This window comes from Pholis gunnellus (genome assembly GCF_910591455.1).
Source record: "Pholis gunnellus genome assembly, chromosome: 13".
NCBI classification, from domain to species: Eukaryota; Metazoa; Chordata; class Actinopteri; order Perciformes; family Pholidae; genus Pholis; species Pholis gunnellus.
In genome coordinates, this window is record NC_136540.1 from 7,972,019 (window position 1) to 7,993,927 (window position 21,909).

Genomic DNA, 21,909 nt, shown 5'->3' on the forward strand with positions numbered 1-21,909 from the left:
AAAATTCCCATAAAAACAGCCTGAGAGAGAGTGAAAGTAAAGATTGCTATGCTGTATCATCTTGTAATATGCAAACCAAACCAGGTCTTGTCTCTCTGTTGGTCTAATTCTGACTCATTATACTCACGTTGCAAATCTTGCACAACATGCTCTTGCAATACTGCACTTAATTTAATTATTATTAGAAGAAGATGGGAGTACACGTGAATTGTAATTGAGGCGTTGGTGATATTGTTTATGCAACATTCGCCCCCATAAAGCATGCTGAATTGTTAAATTGAAATTGAATAGAGAGAGATAAAAGGAGCGGAAGAGACTTGGATATAAGTGAATGAGTGAGAGGCTGCAAGCTGGTGAGAGAGAGAGAGAGAGAGAGAGAGAGAGAGAGAGAGAGAGAGAGAGAGAGAGAGAGAGAGAGAGATGCTCTGGCTTTCATCATTCACATCGCTGTGGGAGGGGGATTGAAGCGGCTGCCTCGGAGCTCTCTCCGGTAACGGACACAGTAGACTGCACTGACTCACGCTGACGATCCGCACACAGCACCTTTTAGACTCTACCTGACCCTCAACCCGACAGCAGGAAGACATAAAGGAACTTTTTCTCTGAATTTTGGAGCCGTGGTCAAATCCGCTCTCGACTGCTTCTCTGAAAATTCGATTTGGCGTCAAACAAAGTCACAAGCTACTCCATGTTATTGATTCATAAACACCAGATGGCGGTGAGTTGAAATATCACTAGAACACATCTGAGCGTGTTGGGACGGGACCGGGTGCTTTTTCTTTTCTTCACCTCGTTTAAAGCAACTGCGGACGAGAAAAAACTTCGTTTCTACCGGTGGCGGACCTTGTATCTTCGTTTTACATTTTGCTAAACATCATCCGACCCCCCCCCCCCCCCCCGTCCTCCTCCTCCTCCACCACCTCCTTATCCTCCTCCACCAGTCTTCACTTGTTAAAACAACAGCCACCGCGGAGAGACAAGACTCCAGCCTGCCTGCCAGCGGTCAAAGGGAATCAAAATAACAGTTTAGCAACCGGCAGCTCAAGATTGGACCCTCACAAGGATGCTACTCCAGCACAGACACCACTAGACGGTCCAAACAGCGGCTGCCAATATGTTTAGGCGAGGTAAGAGAAAGAGGAATTCACTTGTTTTTGTTGCTGATGGCGTGGAGCGCGTGTCGCTGGGCTGTTTATTGATGTGTGTGTGTGTGTGTGTGTGTGAGTTGATACAAATTCTTGGGAGTGTTTTTCACTATTATTATTTATAAATTTGGAGTAGCCGAAGAGCCTCTCGCTGCTGCCGTAACAACTTAACAGCTGTGCTTCATCCGCGCTGGCGGCCGGCTATGCAAGGGGAATTAAATATTTATCCACTTCATGTAAAAATTATTCTTAAAATAGCGACCTGCTGCCGCACTGCAGTTTGACTTGCCTGCACGAGGATGGCTGGTGCTGTTGCTTGCGCGAGCCAGTGAGCGTGAAAGAAAGATCATTTAGGAGAGCGCGTGAGAATGAGATTTGTCGGAAAGAAAGTTCACAATTGTGCTTTTTTTTTGTCATAAAAGTTTCACCTGTTTGGGCACTTTGTGTGCGCGCACCTATAGGGGCTCGGGAGCGCGCGCGCTCGTGTGGTTACATTGGCGTGACAGAATGAGGCGCGCAGTCACACCAACGACATGATATTTTGACTTCTGCCTGCGCTCAGGGAGAGAGGGAGGCTCTCCCGGTGGACGTGTAGGCAGGAGAATATCAGCACGCGCCCTGAACACCTTGCTGTTTACTATCACACTGACACGCGGCTGTTTTGTGGTGCGAAAAGGTATCAGGTTTTACCACGACGACCTTGCCTCTGTGCGTGTTGACATGGAGGCCCCAACCCCACTGTTAAGCCTATTTTTCTGTCGATGTATGCGTGCATGAACCTGCACGTGTGTGGTGAAGAGAAGGTCTAATTAGCGTCACTTTTGACATATCATAAAAGGCCCTATACAGAAACTGATGATCCAATTTGAAAGAGTCAGTCATCTGCCAACCCCCCCCCCCCCCTAACAAAAAATATGATATAAAAATAGGCTTACAAGTGTGGCTACTGTGACAGGCAGATTTTCAGTTTGCTAATGAGGATAGCACACGACTGACTGAACCCTGAGAACATAAAAGAAAAACATTCGTTAATAGAGACACTGGAAATCTATCATTCGTCATGTCAATGCGGGCCAAAGCAGAGGAGGGAAAGAACGGGCATACATCCGTGCCCATCATTTTCTATTAGCTCCCTTGGTTGGCCCGAGTCGGGGCACAAGCTGGGCGATCTCCTCATTAAGGGTGGGACGTAATGGGCCTGACAGAGGGCTGATTAGTGCTGCCATCGTATGTGCGTGTATGTATGACAGAGCAAAGGAAAGACAGAGAGAGCTCGCTGGCTAGAGGCAGACAAGCTTTAATTTTAATCTTGCTGTAATTTCAGAAGGATAGCACCCCCACACACACACACACACACACAAACACACTCGACACAGTGGTGATGGCTGATGCGTTGTGCTTTGTATCTCCTCCTACAAATATGTGGCTGTCAGTTACAATAATACAATTCAGGGTAATTGTGCACAGTCTGCCTGAGATACAGTTATCTATGTCTGTCACCTTTACCCACAGTATCTCTCTGCGGTGGGATAAAACAAGGGAGAGAGAGTGAGGGGAAGGGGGAGAAGTGTTCTTGTGTAATGAAAACTGCCTCTCTCTTTCTCTCTTTTGTCTGTCTCTCGTTCTTTCTCTATCTCTCTGCTTGGCCAGTTCCTGCTGCCAGCTCCAGTCTGAGAGCAGAGAGGCCTGGCAGGCTGATTGGCTACTAGCTGGTTGGTTTGGGTAGCTGCCGAAGCTTTGTTTCCCAGCTTGTTTGAAGCTGGATTTGTTTCCCTTACTTGACTTTGCTTCTGTTCCCAACTTTAAGTTGTCTCTGTCTTTATCTACAGCTTTTCACAGTAACACACACACACACACGCACACACTGGCACTGCTTGAACAAAACACATGCCAAACCTTAACATTAGTTATGAAAAGAAAAGCTATTTTATTAAGAAAGACACAAATGAAAGGCTTTATTTTGCTCTGTCACAGTCTGTTTAAAAGTGCACACGCTCAGAGTTGCATTTGGATTTTTATGGTTTCAGCTAGGCCTGCAGCCAACGATTACTTCTATTAGCGATTCATCTGCCGATTATTTTCCTCAGTTAATCAATTGGTCTATAATATGTTAACATTTGAGAAGCTGGAACCAGCAAATATTTGGCATTTTAATTTGAACTTTTTTAAATGATCAATATAGCTGCAGATTAATTTCGGCAATACTTGATGTTGCTTGTTTTTTCTGGATATTCTATCAGGTATGAATCAATCGATATCATTGAATTATTAATTACACGTTGCATTGACTAATGTCTTGGTACATTAACATAAAGCCCATGCTTATTCTGATTTAGATTTTGCCCAAACTAAGCACTATTCATCTATTTATTTTATCGTTTTAGAAGATGTGCAGCTTTTTTGCCATAGCTAATAGTTGCAAACACTAACAAGCAGAGCTGATCAGCAGTCAGATTGCGTGGATGAAGTCAAGAGTAAACATGACATTGGATCAGCTATCAATACACAGCAACATTTATGGCATCCTTTTGAGGCATTCAGAGAATCCTGAGAGTATTCGTCATTCAGCAAACTGCTCTCTTCTGGAATTTTAAAAGGTGAAGGAGTTTTCACAAATATAAGATTCAGAACCTAAAATAAGAGCATGCATACAGTGATAAATACAGTGATTTTGAAAACGCTGTTGGTTGAAAGCGGTTTGAGTGAAAGCGATGACAATATAATCTATGGTTTGGTCGACATAGAGATGTGCCGTGTCAAGAATTTTATAAAAGGCAACTGGAAACTGAAAAACTGTTGTGAACAATCATCTAAAACGTTTATTTGTACTTTCACTAAACTTTTTAATGTGGTGTTTCATCTACACTACAATTATTTGTAATCCTATATTTGTTTACATTTTGGCAAAATGGCACCGTTAAAAGTACTGTATACCAAATTAGCTATAAGGAGTTCCTGTTTGCAATATAACCATGGTTTATATATATATATATATATATATATATATATATATTTTGTTTGTCTCAAAGACACACAAGTTCAATTTATATGGAAGACGGCATGTATTTTAGATTTCTACATAAACAGCGTGATCATTTTGGTGGAATAATGTGTATGAAATGTATGTAAAATCCCTCTTCTCGAGTTGGGAACTTGAACTTCTAAAAGGCACGACACTGTCTCTTCTTCTTATCATCACTTCATAATATGATTTCATCCTCTCGCTGTCGGCCCCCGTCTGTGAATATACTGAAATCCACGAAAATGTGCAATATCTGAAGAGCGTTCTGTGATATTACCTTCAGCCACGATAACGTATAGCTAACTTCAGCTCAGCACTGAAATCCGCTGATCAATATCACTACACGAAGGCAAAATTGCAAGTCGCTGTTCCTTCAGAATATAGCCTCAACCTCGCTCGAGGGCCAATGGCTTTCTCCGGGTCCAAATGTGAATAAAGTCTGCCCTGATTATGGAACTTTCCGGCAGTTTTATGGAGTTCCTGCTTAACTTGATCCTAAACGAAGGAGAACGCTGTCCTGATTCAACACAAACACGTTCATACATGTTCCTGTCGAAATGTTGACCTCTTTATAAGTTATTCACGCTAATTAGGTGGAAATTTGTCATCAAACCCACCTTCTCATTTTATCTGATGGCATAGCAAAAAGACTAACGCTAACATCCTTACTTTGTCTCCCTGAGCTGACAGTTGCGTTGGCACACATTTTGCCTGCAGGCTGTCAAGCCTACAGTCAAAACAATTAGAAGCTGCTGGTGCTGTTTTGTGTTTGTTTGCATCTATGATAACCATTGGTGGATGATAATAACATATGGATTAGTGACAAAATGTTTATTCGGGTCGTGAAGCACCAAATGGCAGGGTAATTGAGTGCTGAGATTGATTCAAATTTGCTCTTGCAGTACCGACATCCTGAGGCAGTGGACAGATTTTACAGATTAGGCAGGGACACACAGTATAGGGAATGTGACACTTTGTGTGAATTCTGTGGCTGTATCATATTAGAGAACTAAAGCATCTTGGGATCTGATGACTGGGATGGAATTCATACGATAAACAATTACATCTCTAATGCAAGTCACAGTGGAGAGCAGGATGAAACGTTTCAGCACACACAGCAGGCGTCCGTGCGATGGCCGTGCATATCAATGCCCTTTGCAACCGCTCCTCCTGCCTGGTGTCAAGGTCACTCACAGACTCCTTCTTTCTTCTGCTGGATCCTGAGCTCAGTGTGGTCTGCCTGCTCAATTTCATTTGATCATTTACGTTGCGCTACAATTTTCCAGAATACCGTTCACAACCGATACACCGCGTTTAAATGCGTTAAAATAATTACAGGGACTGATGTTTTACAGCTCCGAGCTTCTAAAGTGATGATCTCTCACAAACACAATGCACAAAAGAAAAAAGAAAGAAAAAGAAACACTTAATGAGCGGGAGTTGTTTTGATGCGAAACGAACAACTACAAATGATGCTGCACAGAGCATGAAATGTCATTTCACATCGGCCCTGTGGTGTTTCATTCCAACTTTCTTGCCAAACAAAGCTCTGTCCCACTTATCTTTATGTACAAACATACTGCTTTGCTCTTTCAACAGTTGATGGAGCTAGCCAAAACAAAAGGAAACATTTGCACAATTTTACATTCTTAAAAACGAAATGGCTTATAGGCTACTACCTGCTGCTGCAGTCAAGTTGACGCTGGATTGTTTGTAAACATGGTGCACTAATTTGCTTATGAATCACCACGGTTCACCTTGAGAGTCAGCTACACACACACGCACGCACGCACACACACACACGCACACACACACACACACACACACACACACACACACACAGCAGGAAGGTCCTTTGGGAATAGAACCCAATCAAAGGAGACATTTCTCCCTATCAAGAGCCCTTTGGAGGCCTTGGATTGCAGGTTCGCGTAGCAACAGCCAGGCTAGTTGTGGATGTATTGCGTGTGTTTGATACATAGACAGGGATTTAGATGCATGGGTGTGTCAGCATACGTGAGCATGAGAAGGTTTTTGGATGAAAGGGATACAAATGTGCATGATCACATCGCAAGAACAGTGATCATATGGAGTCTGTGAGTGAGTGTGTGTGTGTGTGTGTGTGTGTGTGTGTGTGTGTGTGCATGAGCCTCAGGAAGTGTTGTGTAAATGTCAGAGCTGGAGTACTAGAGACAAGCAGAAAGCGAGGAAAGGCAGTGTAAAGTGTGATACAGAGACAGAAAGATGGACACAGGGAGAAAATGAGTAATTATTTGGAAACAGACTTCACCTGGAGGATGAAGGAATGAACAGAGAGAGAGAGAGAGAGAGAGAGAGAATATTGAGCTGACAGGAGCTGATTGTGTGTGTGTGTGCGTGTGTTTCAGGCTGATTTTCAGTTTCTCCCTGTTTGGACCAGGAACTCTGGTATTTTGCTGCCTCCAGAGGTAGAGGCAGTTGGACAAACCAATCGCTTGCAGCTGCATCCCTGTTTGCTGACTGAAGTGCCTGAGCCACTATTACTCATGTTAACGCTGGCGTGTCTTATCTTATAATATAAGATAAGGTAAGATAAGCCTTCATTGATCTCCAGAGGGGAAAATCGGGGTTGTTGCAGCAGCACAAGGACAGAAATAACTGGTAGATATATTATAAGGTGCGGGGCGCAGTGAGTGAGAATTCCAACAGTACTGTAGTTGACATGTTGTAGGGGGGGGTGAGAAGATCAGTGAGGTGAGAAGATCAATCTCATGTCTGTACATAAAGTACAGAGCTAGAGTAGCTTAGCTTAGCATTAAAGCGGGAAGTAGGGGAAAACATCTAACCTGGCTCAGTTCAAAAATATGCCTAAAGACATCTAAAGCTTACAAAACAACAGGTTTATACTTGTGCATACAGTATATAGAAATGTAAACATGTGTGACTGTATGGGGAAATTATATGTTTCATAAAACAGCAGTTCATACATCCGGCTATAACGCAGGTTGCCAGATTGGTGATGGGTCCAAATGCAGGCTCCCCGTAAAAACCATGAGCGGTTGTTTTTGCATTTCTCATCATGCATTTATTTAACAAGATACAACGTGTCGAATTACTGAGATTTAGAGGCGATGTAAGGCCTCTTTTTTTTCACTCGGTGCATGAAGTGCACAGCTCGCCTTGTTCGGCCCAGATTGATATTGATATTTTCTCCTCATTCTCAGACAGAAAGCAATGACGCACGTTTCCCAAGATGTTGCACTATTCCTTTAAACTAAAGCCATTAATCAACTAACTGACACCAGGCTTAAAGTCCCATATTTGTTCATGGCTGCTGATGTATTAGTCAAAAGGTAACTCCACAAGGCACGTTCATGAAATAACGATAAAATATAAAATAAAATTCTTTGTGTCTCACTCCCATGCAGGATATATCTTCTTCCCCCCCCCCCCCCCCCCCCATGACTTCTCTTCTGTAGCTCGTTCGCTCTGTACCTGTTGAATAATTGATAGCTGTTTTGGTTTCCGATAAGGCGTTTTGGGGTCCACAGCTGTCAGCAGTATGGGCTTGCTGCTTTCCTCACAGCATATCACAAGTCTATTCTTTCACTCTATCTCTCTTCCCCTCCTTCACTCGGCCTCCCTCCTGTGTTTTCATCTCGTCTCCTACTATTCTACACTATTCCGATATGCCCCACTCACATTCTCTGTAACATGTTTGCGTGCATGTATACTGTATTGCAGACAACAGCCCCTATTCCAGGTTTTGCTCTCGATAAGCTCTTGCTATCCATCTTCTGCACCTGGTTACAAACACCTAGTGGTGCAACGGATCACAGAACTCACGGGTTTGGATCGGATCACGGATCAGAGTCACGGATCGGATCAAAAATCGGATCAGCACAAAAGAAAAAAGGGAGCAAAAATAACTTTTCGAGATCCCTGATCACGTTTATTTTGCCGCTGTTACTAATTGCAGATCATTGATGATCCATATTGGCAGATACAGATCCCTTTGTTGTTTGATTATAGCAGCTGGTCTACAAGGCTCCAGGCTTTTTTGCCACCATCCCAAACATCATTTCAACCACTCTGAGATCTGTCAAAAATTCTAAATATTATCCTTTTACTTTGATCAAGTAATTTATAGTGTTTTTTCATAAAAGGCACACAATTCAAATGATTAGGAATTAAAAGATTGTGTTTTCAGTGATTAAAACAAAACTTGTCATTAGTAGTTTTAATGATGTATAATAAGCTGCTTAGAGCTTAGTGTAAAGAGGTCATAGTTCCTTCTCTAATATCTATGTATGTTGTTGTGAAAACATCTCCTTCAAACAACTGGATTTATTCAAGTTTCTCACCAACACTACATTTTACGAGATCCCATGTGAACACATCATGATCACAATATAATTGAACCGAACGGAACCTTTGTTCTCGTGTCAATTTCAACACGGATTGATTGTTTACGATGTAACATTATCAGAGACTAGAAAAGCATGAATGCCGAAGTCCTGATCTCATATTTCATCGTTATTGGCGGATAACGATGTCAGTAAAACTATTTCACACTGTGATGGTTAAGGTAAACTGTGTAATTAATCCGCGGTTCACATGTGTGCCAAACCTTGAGGGTTGATCGGCACAACGATCCGTTACACCACTACAAACAACCCCGCAAACATTAATAAATTGACTTTTTGTTTTTCCGGATACTACCATGAAAACAGAATTTGTAGAGACAGAATAAGTAAATAAGATACGGTCTTTATTATGATCCATAAACTGGCTCATTCTGCAGCAGCCACACTATCACATGCATGTTGTTGCATAAGATCTCACTCAGGATCAGAGCTTTATCCTTGTGTTTTGCAGCAGGTAGACAAAATAACACTCCATGCATGCCAAATAATTCAACTTTGACTTCTCTAGAAGTGTTGACTCATCCACTTCAAACAGGTGGCATGCCAATGGTCATATCCCTACAGGTTAGTTTCAACCTGAGACTGTCGTTCCATTGAGATAAGGCAGCATCTTGAGACTGTCCTCAAGAGAAAACCTCCTTAAACTCAATCAGTCTCACAGATACTGAAAGAATACGCCCTACTAAAGCAGCCTTTTGCTTTTATTTTTTTCAGCAGGGCTGTTTTTGATCTGAATGCTGCTTATGTGGCCTTCGTCTGACTCACCGGATCTAGACTGGGTATAAGTCTGCCATTGGTTGTGTGTTTCACACGACATTCGTCCCCCCCTTCCGTTATCTATTTTGCAAGGGCAGTGTCACCGCATCCTGGGCTTGGCGCCACCCAAGATGATTGTGTTTGGATTAAAAACACAAACAAGCCAGAGTGTTTTTTCCTCCCTATAACAGAATGATGTGTGGAGCCAGGCTTTTCTTTAGCACCGACACTGTGGTGGAAATACGTCTGGCTATGCAAGACTAATGTGGCCTATGCTTATCTGACAAGATCCTCCGGAGGCGATACAAACGGTAACTGTTGTCTATCAGGAAGAAAGACGGAAGTAGCATGGTGTTGTTAGAGAAGCGCAACACCTTACAGGTCGGGGCAGAGGGCTGGGTACACTAAGGTTGTTTGACTGCTGAGCCTTTCCTAACAACAGATAATGCTGGTTTATTTATTTCGTGGCTGCAATCTTTGCAGAGCAAAGTGGTTCTTCTTTGAACCATAACAACCTTCCACAAGTTGTTTTTAGTGCCTCCCTTAACTATGATGGTGGTGGTTGTTTGTCAGTGTATTCCAAATGTTGCAGATCACTATCACAATGATGCGCCCCAGTTTGTTTTTGATCGATGAACCTGCAGTTTGGACTGCAGGTGACTTTGCCCCCATAGAGCCCCGTTGTCCTGATTTTGCATTCAAAATGCTCGTATCAAAAATCTGATCCCTGGAGCTCTTTTGTAGTTAACAAATTCATTCAACCTCACATGATCCATTCACATTGAAGCTGTGTGTACTTCAGTTACTTCATAGTTAAGTCATTTTTCATTTATTATTTATGCTGTTTTGTCTACCCCTTGTAACAAACTGCAAATGGAGCACTTGAGTATCCCAAAATGTATTGGTGTATTAATATGCATGTGCAGAGACGGCACTACAACCGTCTTTCTTCATTTGTTACCTCGGCCTCTGAGGCTCTGTGCTTTGCTATCTCCCCCTCTCTTGTTCTGCTACCTCTGTGCCCTAAAGTGTTTAGAGCCCTGTATTCCGGTTGCCCAGCATGTGGTGAATTGAAGGAGATGGGTTAAAGAGGGAGAAGAGTTCATCAAACCCAGGACAACAAGTCAATTCCTCCTGATTTACCACATCAATTCCCGTCCGTCCCACAGTGTTCCGACACACACACGCACGCACACACACGCACGCACAAACCATGTGTGTGTCTGCACATACATAACCACTCCAACAGACACACGGCGACTTACTCACAAGCTCTCTTTTACATTTTCTCCCTCTCTCTCTCCCTCTCTCCCTCTCTCTCTCTCTCTGTACTGCAGTATAGATAGACAGGAGCGGCAGCAGTAGCAGGTCTTACATAACTACATCACTGCATTAACGAGCCCATCTGCCTCTGACTGGTGCTTACACTTAGAGCTCTGTTCAAATGATACACACAATACAAGTGCAAAACGGTATAAGACCACCTGAACTGCCCCCGAAGTCGACTGATCAGGTGAACCCAGACCTAACGCTTCCCTATTGTTCGTCTCTACCGAGCACATTATTGTTCAAAACGACAAATAATGACTCAAACTTAACTACCATTTTTAACTTTGACGTTACAATCAAAGGCAAAAAGCAACATACAGTATGCACTCAGTTGACAGTTAATTTAACTGTTTTAGGGAGGTTTTAATGCTTACTAAGCTATCATTGACATACAAGTGATATATTAGAAACATCAGTATAACCCAATACAATTCAACTGCCCCTCCAAAACAGTTGAAACAAAAATGAACACTATAACCGTGATGAAGGTATTTATTGCAAGACAGTTATATTTAACCGTGTTAGTGTTAGCTAGGTGTACCTAATAAACTGGATAGTCTTTCGTCTTGTCCTGTCATATTTTTTATGCATTGCTTCTTTTTTTCTGCTCCTCAGAAGAATCAGTGAATTAATCACTTGACAACTTTGATCACTGAATAATTGAATAATTAAAAGTAAATGTCAAATGTTTTCTGGTTCAGTCTCTTTTTTTGCAGTTTGAAGATCATGTCTCTGGGAAATGTTCTCCCAGGGTTTTGATGATTTATCAGGTAAATCTTTTAGTTGAGAGATTAATTGATAACAGAGATCATTACTTGCAGCCTTTCCCCTGTCCCTTGTATACCATTTGTCTGTGCTTTATCGTCTGTGGTTTATGTACAGCAGACTCCTTTACTCCCAGCACACACACACACACTTGACACGCACACACACAAACACATTTGCCAGGACCTACTAGTGGGTTTAATGAAGCTCATCCTGTTCCATTTTTACTGATGCTAAATCCAAGTCCTGACTAAATTCCTAATTTAGCCCGAGAACAAATAGGGAAAAGCCAAAAATGACTTCATATCGCACAAGCCCACGCATAGGTGCACCGGCACACGAAGACACTGACGCATGAAATGGCTGGAATTGGAAGAAGCTTCTATTTTGTGGCAGTCAGTGTTTGATGTGTGCTTCAGAGTGATGACAGGAAGTAAAGATGGAGTGATGTGAGAGAACAGGAGATGAGGGACGTGTGAGAAAGTGTTGTTTGTCTGCTGCCACAGCTTGTTTGTGTCTTCAGTCTGAGTCTCATTATAACACGGAGGCACTTGTGTGTGCGTGCATGTGTATTCATGTGTGTGTGATTGTGTCACACTTAGTCTTACATAACAATCCGATGCTCAGCTGGGGGACACTATAAGATGAATCCCAGGACGGCCTTTTATTGGATCTATTGTGGAGCTTTTTTTTTTTGGAACACCACTAAAAAAGTAATAAGAGACAAACTTTTGCAGAGCTAGAAAAGTCCTAAATGGGTATCAGCATCATTATTATACATCGCTGCACAAACCGGCAGCCATTTTCATGACATCACATTCATATTTTAAGCACCGCTGATGCTCTTTTCCAGAATGAGTGAGTCAGAATACTTGGGATGGGCTTTTACATATTTTGTTGAAAGCTTTTCTTTTTTCCACGTCCTATTGAACTCAAGCCTGGAAATGCTATTTTTGTAGCTGGAAGTTACAATAAATGAAGTAGTATAAACCGTGTTTGTTGATTGCGTGATTAAAATGGGGGAAATATGTTAGAACCTATGTCTAACATATCAAGGGGATACATTCAAATGACTAAACCAACACTGATACCATGTTCTGCAAATTAGAAATGATTTGTACACGATAGACTCATGGTTTTGGTTGCAATTATCCATAGTGAGTTTTCCTTTTATGTAGCAAGCTTTGCTTTTTTATCAGTCAAGTGGTGCAACGTGGCTGGTAAGGAAACATCTAATTTATGGCATGTTAACAATTGTACAAGACATTTGCCTTTGAGTTATGGAGAGATTATCACAGGCTGATATCATACGAATGGACCAGAATTCTCACCCAGAGCCGTATGTCCTGAGAGAGAGACAACATTAAATATAGTGTGCTTTAAATAAAAGTGTCAAGATGGTATAGCCATTGTTGATAGAGATGGTTTATGGGCATGCTGCCGTCCCATGTAAGTGGAGTTTATGGGAGACGTGTCCCTGCAGCATCTGTGTCGGAGGTCTGTTAGAGGATGGTGATTACGACAATGCAGACACCAATGCATGGCGGCTCACAGTGGAAGGGAGAAAAAGGGTGAAGACATTCACAGTGCATCCTCCTAACTCCCTCTCCCCCTTTTAACCAACAGTGCATTAATCTTCTTAAGCTGTCAGCATGACCTAAAACTGATGATGTGCAAGTGCGCAGAGAAGAGGGGAAAAAGTCCCGCCACGTAGACAACAGCTTGTGACAAATAGTGAGTTTAGTGCCGCTCACCAAGCTCATAACTGAGTTGTAGCACCATCGCCTTGGCACAATTCAATTACTGCTTTGAGAATGGTGCTTACCTCAGATGTTTCTGCTCACTCATAAGTCAGTCCAACACTCCGCCTGGTGTGTGTGTGTGTGTGTGTGTGTGTGTGTATGTGTGTGTGTGTGTGTGTGACCTCCCTGTGAACCAGGGCGGGCTGGAAAACACAGACTTTTGGGACCTTTTTTATTTTTGTTTTTACAAATGTGCAATTTAACAGATGGCATCGCTGAGGTAATGTCAGTTCACCCACACAGCTTGAGACGTTCGTGTGCTTATGCAGGTGTCAGTTATTGACAGGTGTGCATGCAGACGCAGTGTGAAGCAAACGCTGCAACACGGAACACTGCAAGGATGTGTGAAAGAGCGAGGAAAGGAAAACGTGACAGAGGATGAGAGGGGTGGGCAGGAACACAAACACGCTCATGAGCGTCATGAGTGGTACGGACGGAATTTTTAAACCTTTGCGTGCACTTGTTATTTAGTGATATAATGACCTAAGACTAAGAGATAATCACAACACAGCAGACGCCGGCCTAATAAAACAGTCAATCCCAAAAGGCCCATGACCTGCGTTGTTGTTATGATTACTACAGTGCTACTGCCCCAATAAGGATCTGGACACTGCAGCACAGCTGTCATGAAGATGGGCTGCCTGCCCAACTACACCAGCTGTGCCAGCCCAACCATCACTTAATAACCCTGGGAGGGACGGAGGGAGCGAGGGGGAGGGAGGGTGAGTTGCGAGGGTAAAAAAAGACTCACTCAAAGAAAGAGCAAGTGGTGAGGAAGTTCAGAAGAAGAGAGTTGAAGGAAAACTGAGCACAGGAACAATGGAGGAGGCACAGCGTGGGGGCACAAGTGAGGAAGTGGTGAAGGAAGAGGAGGGGAATGCATATGCTTAAGCAGGAAGGAAAAGGTGACAGATTTGGTGACAGGGGATGAGGAACGGATGTGTGAGGGGAAAAACACAGAGGTGTGACGAGCAAGAAAAAGTGGAGCAAGAAGCAAAAGAGTGATGACGAGAGGGACAACAAGAGGAGAGGAAAGGTGAGAGAGTGATTTGTTAAAAGAGGTCGGGAGCCTAGGTGAGGAAAAAACGGCCTTACGCTGTTAAATGATGAAAAGGACGACGGGCGTACTGGGAAAGAGATCGAGTGAGACGGAGGAGACAATGATGTCAAACAAGATTTAGGTCGATTTCTCAGCCGGGCAGATCAATACCCCTGCAATCAGTCCTGTAATAGTAAGAACGGTATGCAACCACACAGAATGCAGGACATTATATTTATCAGAAAGAAACTTCTGACAGACTTTAGCACCTGGTACAAACACTAGGCCTTGAGGTCTGACTGCAGTTAACGTCTCTTAATGAACTAAACCAAATGCCACAGTACACATTATACTGCGAAGACGACCTTTTAAACAGAACAAACATCATCATTGTGCATCTATGTCTTTCTCTCTCTGCCTACTGCCATACCTATCTAACTATCAATCATACTCATCTAATGCCTTTTCTCTCTCTCTCCCCTCTCTCCCTCTCTCTCTCTCTGAATTTGTGTGACTAACATCGTGTCAGGCGTCGACTCTCAGAGCAGATCATCCGTCCCCAGGGCAGATTTGTGCAGCACCGCTCACGATTTAGGGCAACGATGAGTACATTTGTCTATATTGCAAAGACAGGTTATGCTCCGTCTTCACGCTGACTGATGATGACTCTGAGCTGATACGTGAATATTAAACTTGGCTATTGACAAAAACATATTTTCCTATAAATACTGTATATCCCGGAAGTTAAAGTGAGTCATTGCCCTAGCCTAATCAGTCAGCTGCCATTGATCTAAACGCATGCAATCCTGGAGAGCTTCAGGTTTTTAGTGAATGGAATCAGGTACACTAACATTCATTGACTCAGAACTTGGAAAAAACTAATTGGTATGGACATCTCCCAGGAACTGCTGTGGTGCTGCAAAGCGCGGTTTAATTTCTTTGTATGGAATGTTACCTGGGGACATGAGGGCTGCGAGAAAGAAAATATTGATTTTTGTGGCTAATAATGGGCATAAAAAGAACCTATTTTTTTTGTGTCAGAAAACTGAAGACTAATCTGTTTTTATTCACGATTGTGAAAAAAGCAGTTTTATGCAAAGAGCAAACCAAATGAACGATGAAATGAAACGTGAAAAATGTAATCAAATTGAATAATAGATCTTAGTATCCTATCATAAAATGTAAAAATAAAATATGTTATGTATATGACACTAATACAGAGTGCCAGGGTTCCCGCCTACCTCTCAGGATGTGTTCTGGTCTGCATTTCCCTCTGCCTGCTCCTACCTGCCCCTTCTCTTCACATCTGTCTTCCCTGCTAGTCTTCAGGACCTTACACGCTCCGTTCGGCAACAGATCTAGACAAGCTACATCCTCTCCGAATGTCATTTAACAAGCATTTCCCCAGACACGTTCATGGAAGAGGTTTTTCATGTTGTCACATGTGCACTGCTGGTTGTACAATGTGTGGGAGTTGAGTCTACTTCTAGACGCCATCATTTTGTCTGGATCAGCCGGTGTGATAACCGTTATTTCTAACGTGTACGTCACGAGTGTGCTAAATAGATCGAATGTTCCACCGTAAAAAAGAAAAAGCAGGATGTGGAGTAAATAAAGTGTTGTGTTGTTGTACAGGTGGAATAAGATAGAGGGACATAATTCCTCCTAAATCATTCTGGCATGTCACCAGAAAAGAGGGTAATAACCTGTAATCCACTTCTTCAATATTGCTGCCAGTTATTTGAACGCTAGTTTGGTGTTTTAATAAAGACAAGGACGCTTCAGCAAAGGTGATCGGATTAAAGGTGCTTTATGCGTGATTGGGAACATTTCTATTGCTGGCGGCTCGCAGCTAACGGTGCTAACAGTGCTAACAACGGCAACAGTGCTGACAGAGCTAACAGTGTGTAACCAAGGGGAAACAGGAGGTTGGGCAGTGCGAGACGGCTTTAACAGCTGTAAACGGTGTATGACCGCAGTGCAGAGCGGTGGCCCCGAGCTAACAGGTGGGGCACGCTCACATGCACTAAGGGCGCGCATGGCCGCACCGGCTATGTCAACAAAGAAAGGAGAAGCTCCGATGACAACAACACACGGAGAGCGACTTCATTCTCTGCTCAGGTAGACATTACTCCGCTTTGCATAGCTAATAGGTGTTTGCTGCTATACCAATGTTCTGAATCCAGTATCTGAATGTGAGGAATAGATACTAAAACTGTAAGCAGACACTGCACACACAAACTCTGTCACATCATTATATTTTCCGTTGTTTACAACCCTACCACACCCCATACTTTCCAATTTCCCCATCACACCACGAGCCCTCCAAGTTAACCCACGAGCCCCCCTATGGTCCAGGGACAGCTGAGCACAGGCTCGCCTTAAAGAGTTAGCATAGTCATACCTGCTGGAATGGGAGTCAGTCAGCCAGGCCAGAGCAGAGTTAAGCCCTTGCTCTACTCACATCAAAGGGGACGGGCCATCCACAGCCATCTCCCCCAGAGAGAGAGAAAGATAATGGAGGGGGGGGGGAGACAGAGAGGAGGGGAGCTGTCACATATTCCCTTTATCGCAGGGAATTTTATGGTCCAGACCTGTGATTCTGAGGAGAGTTTTATGGGCTCACCAAAGATGGGCAGCTTCATTTCAAAGGTAGAGCTGTCTCATCACTTCCAAAGGAGTGTGTGTAGAGTGTGTGTGTGTTTGTCTGGTTGTGTTTGTGAGTTTTGGCCCATTTGTGCCACCCTTTACTTTCTTTACTTTAAAGGCCCATTTTATCATCCTGACAGCTTATTGTTTATCAATCCCGCTTTGTACGAGCTGATTCATGCCCTGTCGCTGCCTTCCAGTCAGACCTGCATTTTTAATTGAACGCTTCTCCACAAGGGCAGAACAAAAAACAATTACTCAATTTGTTTTGTGGGGGCAGGTTGCGTTGCAGGTTATTTCTCCTTTCTTTGATATGAGCTGTGTTATGTTAATGACAGCCTCCTTGGAAAACATGTCAGCACTATTAAGTTTAGACGCACTTGTGATGTTTTTTTTTACGGGTAGATTTTTATAGCCTGACGGAGATATTATCACAGGACTGACGTGGGCGTCGTTACGCGTCACACATAAATGTTGGAGTAAACGCTCCAGTTACGTTGCATTAGCGAAACATGTTCTCTAGAGATTATTCATACTCGGTTTTAATTACGAGATGGTCTCACTACACAATAAGCCTCTTATCGGACTGTGAACATCAGTTTATTTCTAAATGAGCCACGGATATCCAAAGCACAAGCATGTGCGTGCCCACAAAGATGTGGGTGAGTGCTCACACAAGCACTCACACACCAAACACATACAGTACCTAATACAACCATTTATCTTAAGAATTATTATTATTATATGTAAAGCCCTGACAACCCTTTTTTCTCAATCAGCCTAGTACGAGTACGTATTTGAGTATTTTCTCTCATGGTTATCTCACATGACAGATTTCTGTATGTCTTTTTGTTCTGGGTTTTGTCACTTGGTTTAAAATGGGTGTTGTTGTTTGCTTACATTGCCAGCCACTGTCAATCACATCTGATCAAACAACACCCTCAGATAGCCCAGATGGAGAGTTTTGCAATCTCTTACTAAATAATAACCAAGAATATTTGCTTCTGAGCTTTAACTTGGATTGTTTCTCATTTAGACATAAATATTTAATAGTATAGAGAGAAATACCAAGTTTTCAGGGGCTTTATACATTTTTTTGTGGAAACATGACACAGATTGCTTTTATTATGTTAACAGATCAACAAAGCGTTATTTTTCTTCATAGGCAACATGTTTACTGAAATATTCACACAATCTATCTTCAAAGAGACAAGGATATGAGTTCCTTGTCCAGCAATTGCACACATAAACACACAGACACGCAACACAGTGACTGTAATCATTGTGGTCATAGTGCACTTCTGTGTCTTTCCACTTCAGCTGTGATGAGTCATTGGCACATGTTTGAATATTCCTCCACGTAATTTGATTAACACAAGCTGTGACAATGCACATTAGTCACCAACAACAACTTTCACAGATTCATGACCTTTCATAGACGAAGTAATGTCACATTGCAGCATTTCCAAAAAGTTTAAACGAACAAAAGCTTTCAGAAAAAGATGTTACTGGAGCTGCCATTTTGACCAACATTCAACAACTATACAAAAGACAAAAGAAATGTGTTGTAAGAGGTAGTGATGCAGATTTCTCCAATAAGAAGCATCAACAGGCCGTGCTGTAACGTAACGCTGCCACAGCTTGCATATACAGACGAAAGTGCCAGAACTGTAAAAGTTCCATACTATGTATTCATGACACCACAAACTTCTCTGGCATATCGCCATTGCAATATTAACATTTTTTTATCGCACATCACAGATTTTCCTCATATTGTGCGGGCCTTATGTGTAAATGTGTTATGTATTTACTGTTAGCATTTATGTCTACCTTTAGTTAATTCACAACATTTCAATAATAACGTGAGTACATGTGTAAATAGACTATTTACTGAGCTTTGGTATCATCCCCAGCCACACGTTCTAACCATTCTTTAATTCCGTTTCCACTTTCCTATTCCTTTGCATATTTCTTCCCGTATTATGCCCACATGCCGGGCGTCATTTCTCCCTGGGGATTACCTTTTTGTTTCACTAGTAGAGTTAAGATCAAGACGTGTGTGTGTGGGCGTGTGTGCTGTCCATTTGTGTGCTTTGTATTTCTAGGTATACATGTTATTTTCATGCAAAATAGTTCCAACCAAACAAGCATACAAAAAAAGCCCTCAACACGTAGAAACCCTTGAAAAGTATCTTAATTTCCGCAGGAAACCCACAGATCATGGTGACACCAGAGAGGAAAGATAATAAGCTCAGACTGGGTGGAGTAATACAGGTCACATTCCACTGTAGAAACCATGTCATTGATATTTTTAATGACCCATATTGCTTATTACAGTAAACACACTCAATGAGTTTCACCTTTGGTTTCTTGTACAGCTGGTGGATGCATAAATAGAGGCTTAGTCTACCGTAGTACTAATTGCTCAGTGTAAGAGCATCGTCATAGTAAATGTGAAATGGACTGAAGTATTCTCAGGAAAGAGCAGTTAACTGTACTGGTTTCTATTTTAGAACAGGCTGGTTCCAAATAAAGTACCACATTATTTTTAGTCTTTCAAACTCCACTGCAGATTTTCTGCCTGTCTCAATCTCTATCTCTCTCTCACACACACACACACACACACACACACACACACACACACACACACACACACACACACACACACACACACACACACACCACACGGTATTGGCCATATTGAAGGAAGTTCATTCTACTGAGGCCGTTCATTGACTGTGTCACCATGGTATCAGGATGTACCGATCAATTCTTCATCTACTAGGACGTTAGAGAGGCACTAAGCCCGTCTAAAGACTGGCATTATGCATTATGGACAGACCAATTAAGAAAGGGAGACAGAACTCCGGATGGAGATGAGACAGTGAGAACAAAATACTGAAATATGGGAAGACGATGACTCAGAGAGACTGTGCATGAAGTCAGATGGATGCTGTTTGAACAAAGGAAAGATGGAAAACAATGATTTGAATGGATGAAAAAGAAAGCGACTCATCAAGCCAACAGAAAGAGATCGATGCAAATGAACAACGTTTTAAGCTGAGAGTGTATTGGAGCAGAAAGTGTATTTTATTTTTTTTTGCGGTGATATAAGCTTGGTCCAATAACCATCACTCATCCAGCAGATAGGCGAGATGGTACAGTGGAGCTGCTGTTTTAGAATATATAAGCACAGCTGTCGCCTACAGCTAAAGCGGAACGATTACAGCTTAACTCTGTAACATCTGCTGCTCTCCAGCCGGGGAGAGCAGACCGCTGGAAAGTACCTCAGAGAGAGGAGTTAAAGACAGAGGTGGGAGCAGGGCAGGGGTCCTTTACGCTGTGTCGTAGTGTGCATCCTATCTGTGTCACCCCTTCTTGTGATCTCTGTCACTGTCCCACTTAACCAGAAGTGGAAAACGAAAGGAGCAAGCGACGGGGACGGAGAGAGTCATACTGTATGTGTTAAACACTGACAGATGGAGGGGAGATTTTGCACCAAAGCCACAAGTGTCTGCAACACCACCCAGAGAACTGTCCGGGTGCGAGCGCGCATGCATTTCTCGTGTGTGAAACAAGGGGTTTGGCCTCATTAGGAGCTTGTATGGTTAGGAGAGGGCAACGCTACCGTGAGAAGGGGGATCAAGAGGGAGCAAAGAGGAAGCTTGAAGTACAGCCGGGATTGAAGTCAGATTGAAGGCTAGTCTCTGGAAAGACTGCGAGAGGGGGACATCAAAGAAATGCAAGAAATACAAAGTTAATGGACTCACTCATATGCGGAGGGGCCATTCATGTAGCCTCGGCTTAACAACACCTTTTAAGTAAGTGGAAAAGCAATAGGGAGAAAAGATTATTTTTCTTATTAATTATGGTTATGTTTCCCATTAAGAATGATCAATTGAAATAGCAAGGTTTGAAGTCTACACTTCAGGATACAGATGTGTTGGAATGACCGACATTTTGATGATTCAGAGTATTTTCAGGATTTGTTTTTGTTACTGGGTGTGCTGCTCGAGGAGAGGCCAAGTGGACAATAACATCTAATAAGATTTATTCCCATGATACCACGAATGTGCTCAGCAATTTTAACTTTAAATACCTAGTGATGAATGTCACACGGTCTCCAAACACAGTATTATTGGTCTTTTATCACTTTAGAATTTGAGAACAGACTAACTGACCGACACCTCCATCCTTTGGTAAATCCTTTGATGATTCATCAGTATGATAGCACGGTCACATTACTCACAAGGGATTTTATGGAACTTTTGCTTTGCTGCTTGAAAATAAATTACATGAAAAAATCTGCCCAATATTGTAAACAATGTGAGCTTTGGAAAAACTGCTCTGTGGCTATTCTTGCAATTGTAATCAAAATACAATAATATTATGCATACAGTGTATTGTGTATTGTGTTTGCCATTAATGAACTATTTGTCCATTGTGCACATCATAATGCTTGTACTGTGGGTGCAGAAGGATCAAATTCATTCAAGTCTAATCTTTCTCACAAAGGCTAAGGAGACTCCGAATTAAAAAATACTGCCAGAAAAGAGGAATTTGGAGCAGAATTGATGAGGTGTAAAAACAAAATGGGGCTGCAGTGGCTTTGATCTTTTCACACAGCATCCCCGACAGCCACGCTGCAATGGGACAAAGATTTGTTTTGTTTTTTCATTATTTGATCCATGAATGTTGAAAGTCTCCCTACACATGGAGGAAACAGAAAATAACCGTGTAAAATCAAGCCGATTCAATGCAGAGCTCTGGTTTGTCTCGAGGTTTCAAGTGACAGAGTGTGATTGAGTCTGAGTGGCTGCAGAGGTGACTCACACACACTGTGTGGTCGTATCTAAAGAGTTAGTACTCTTAGCGTTACAATAAGTGTTTACGTCGTTTTAACAGGCAGTCGGCTCCCAGTTGGCAACAGTATTTCTTTCCCTTACTTTATAAACATTTTCTTTTTCTCAAAAGTCCTCATCACAGTCACTCTGAA

At 42.5% G+C, this 21,909-nt stretch overlaps 1 protein-coding gene across 1 annotated transcript in view; it reads left to right on the top strand.

Moving 5' to 3' along the window:
- Nucleotides 1-998: 998 nt before the first annotated feature.
- Nucleotides 999-21,909, top strand: part of rtn4rl1a (reticulon 4 receptor-like 1a) — a gene marked incomplete at its 3' end in the record, with an annotated part of 69,618 nt that continues 48,707 nt past the window's right edge. Inside the window, exon 1 of the mRNA XM_079171753.1 lies at nucleotides 999-1,127. Within this exon, the coding sequence (XP_079027879.1) occupies nucleotides 1,115-1,127 (13 nt within the window). The 5' untranslated portion in view covers nucleotides 999-1,114. The remainder of the gene's footprint in view (nucleotides 1,128-21,909) is intronic.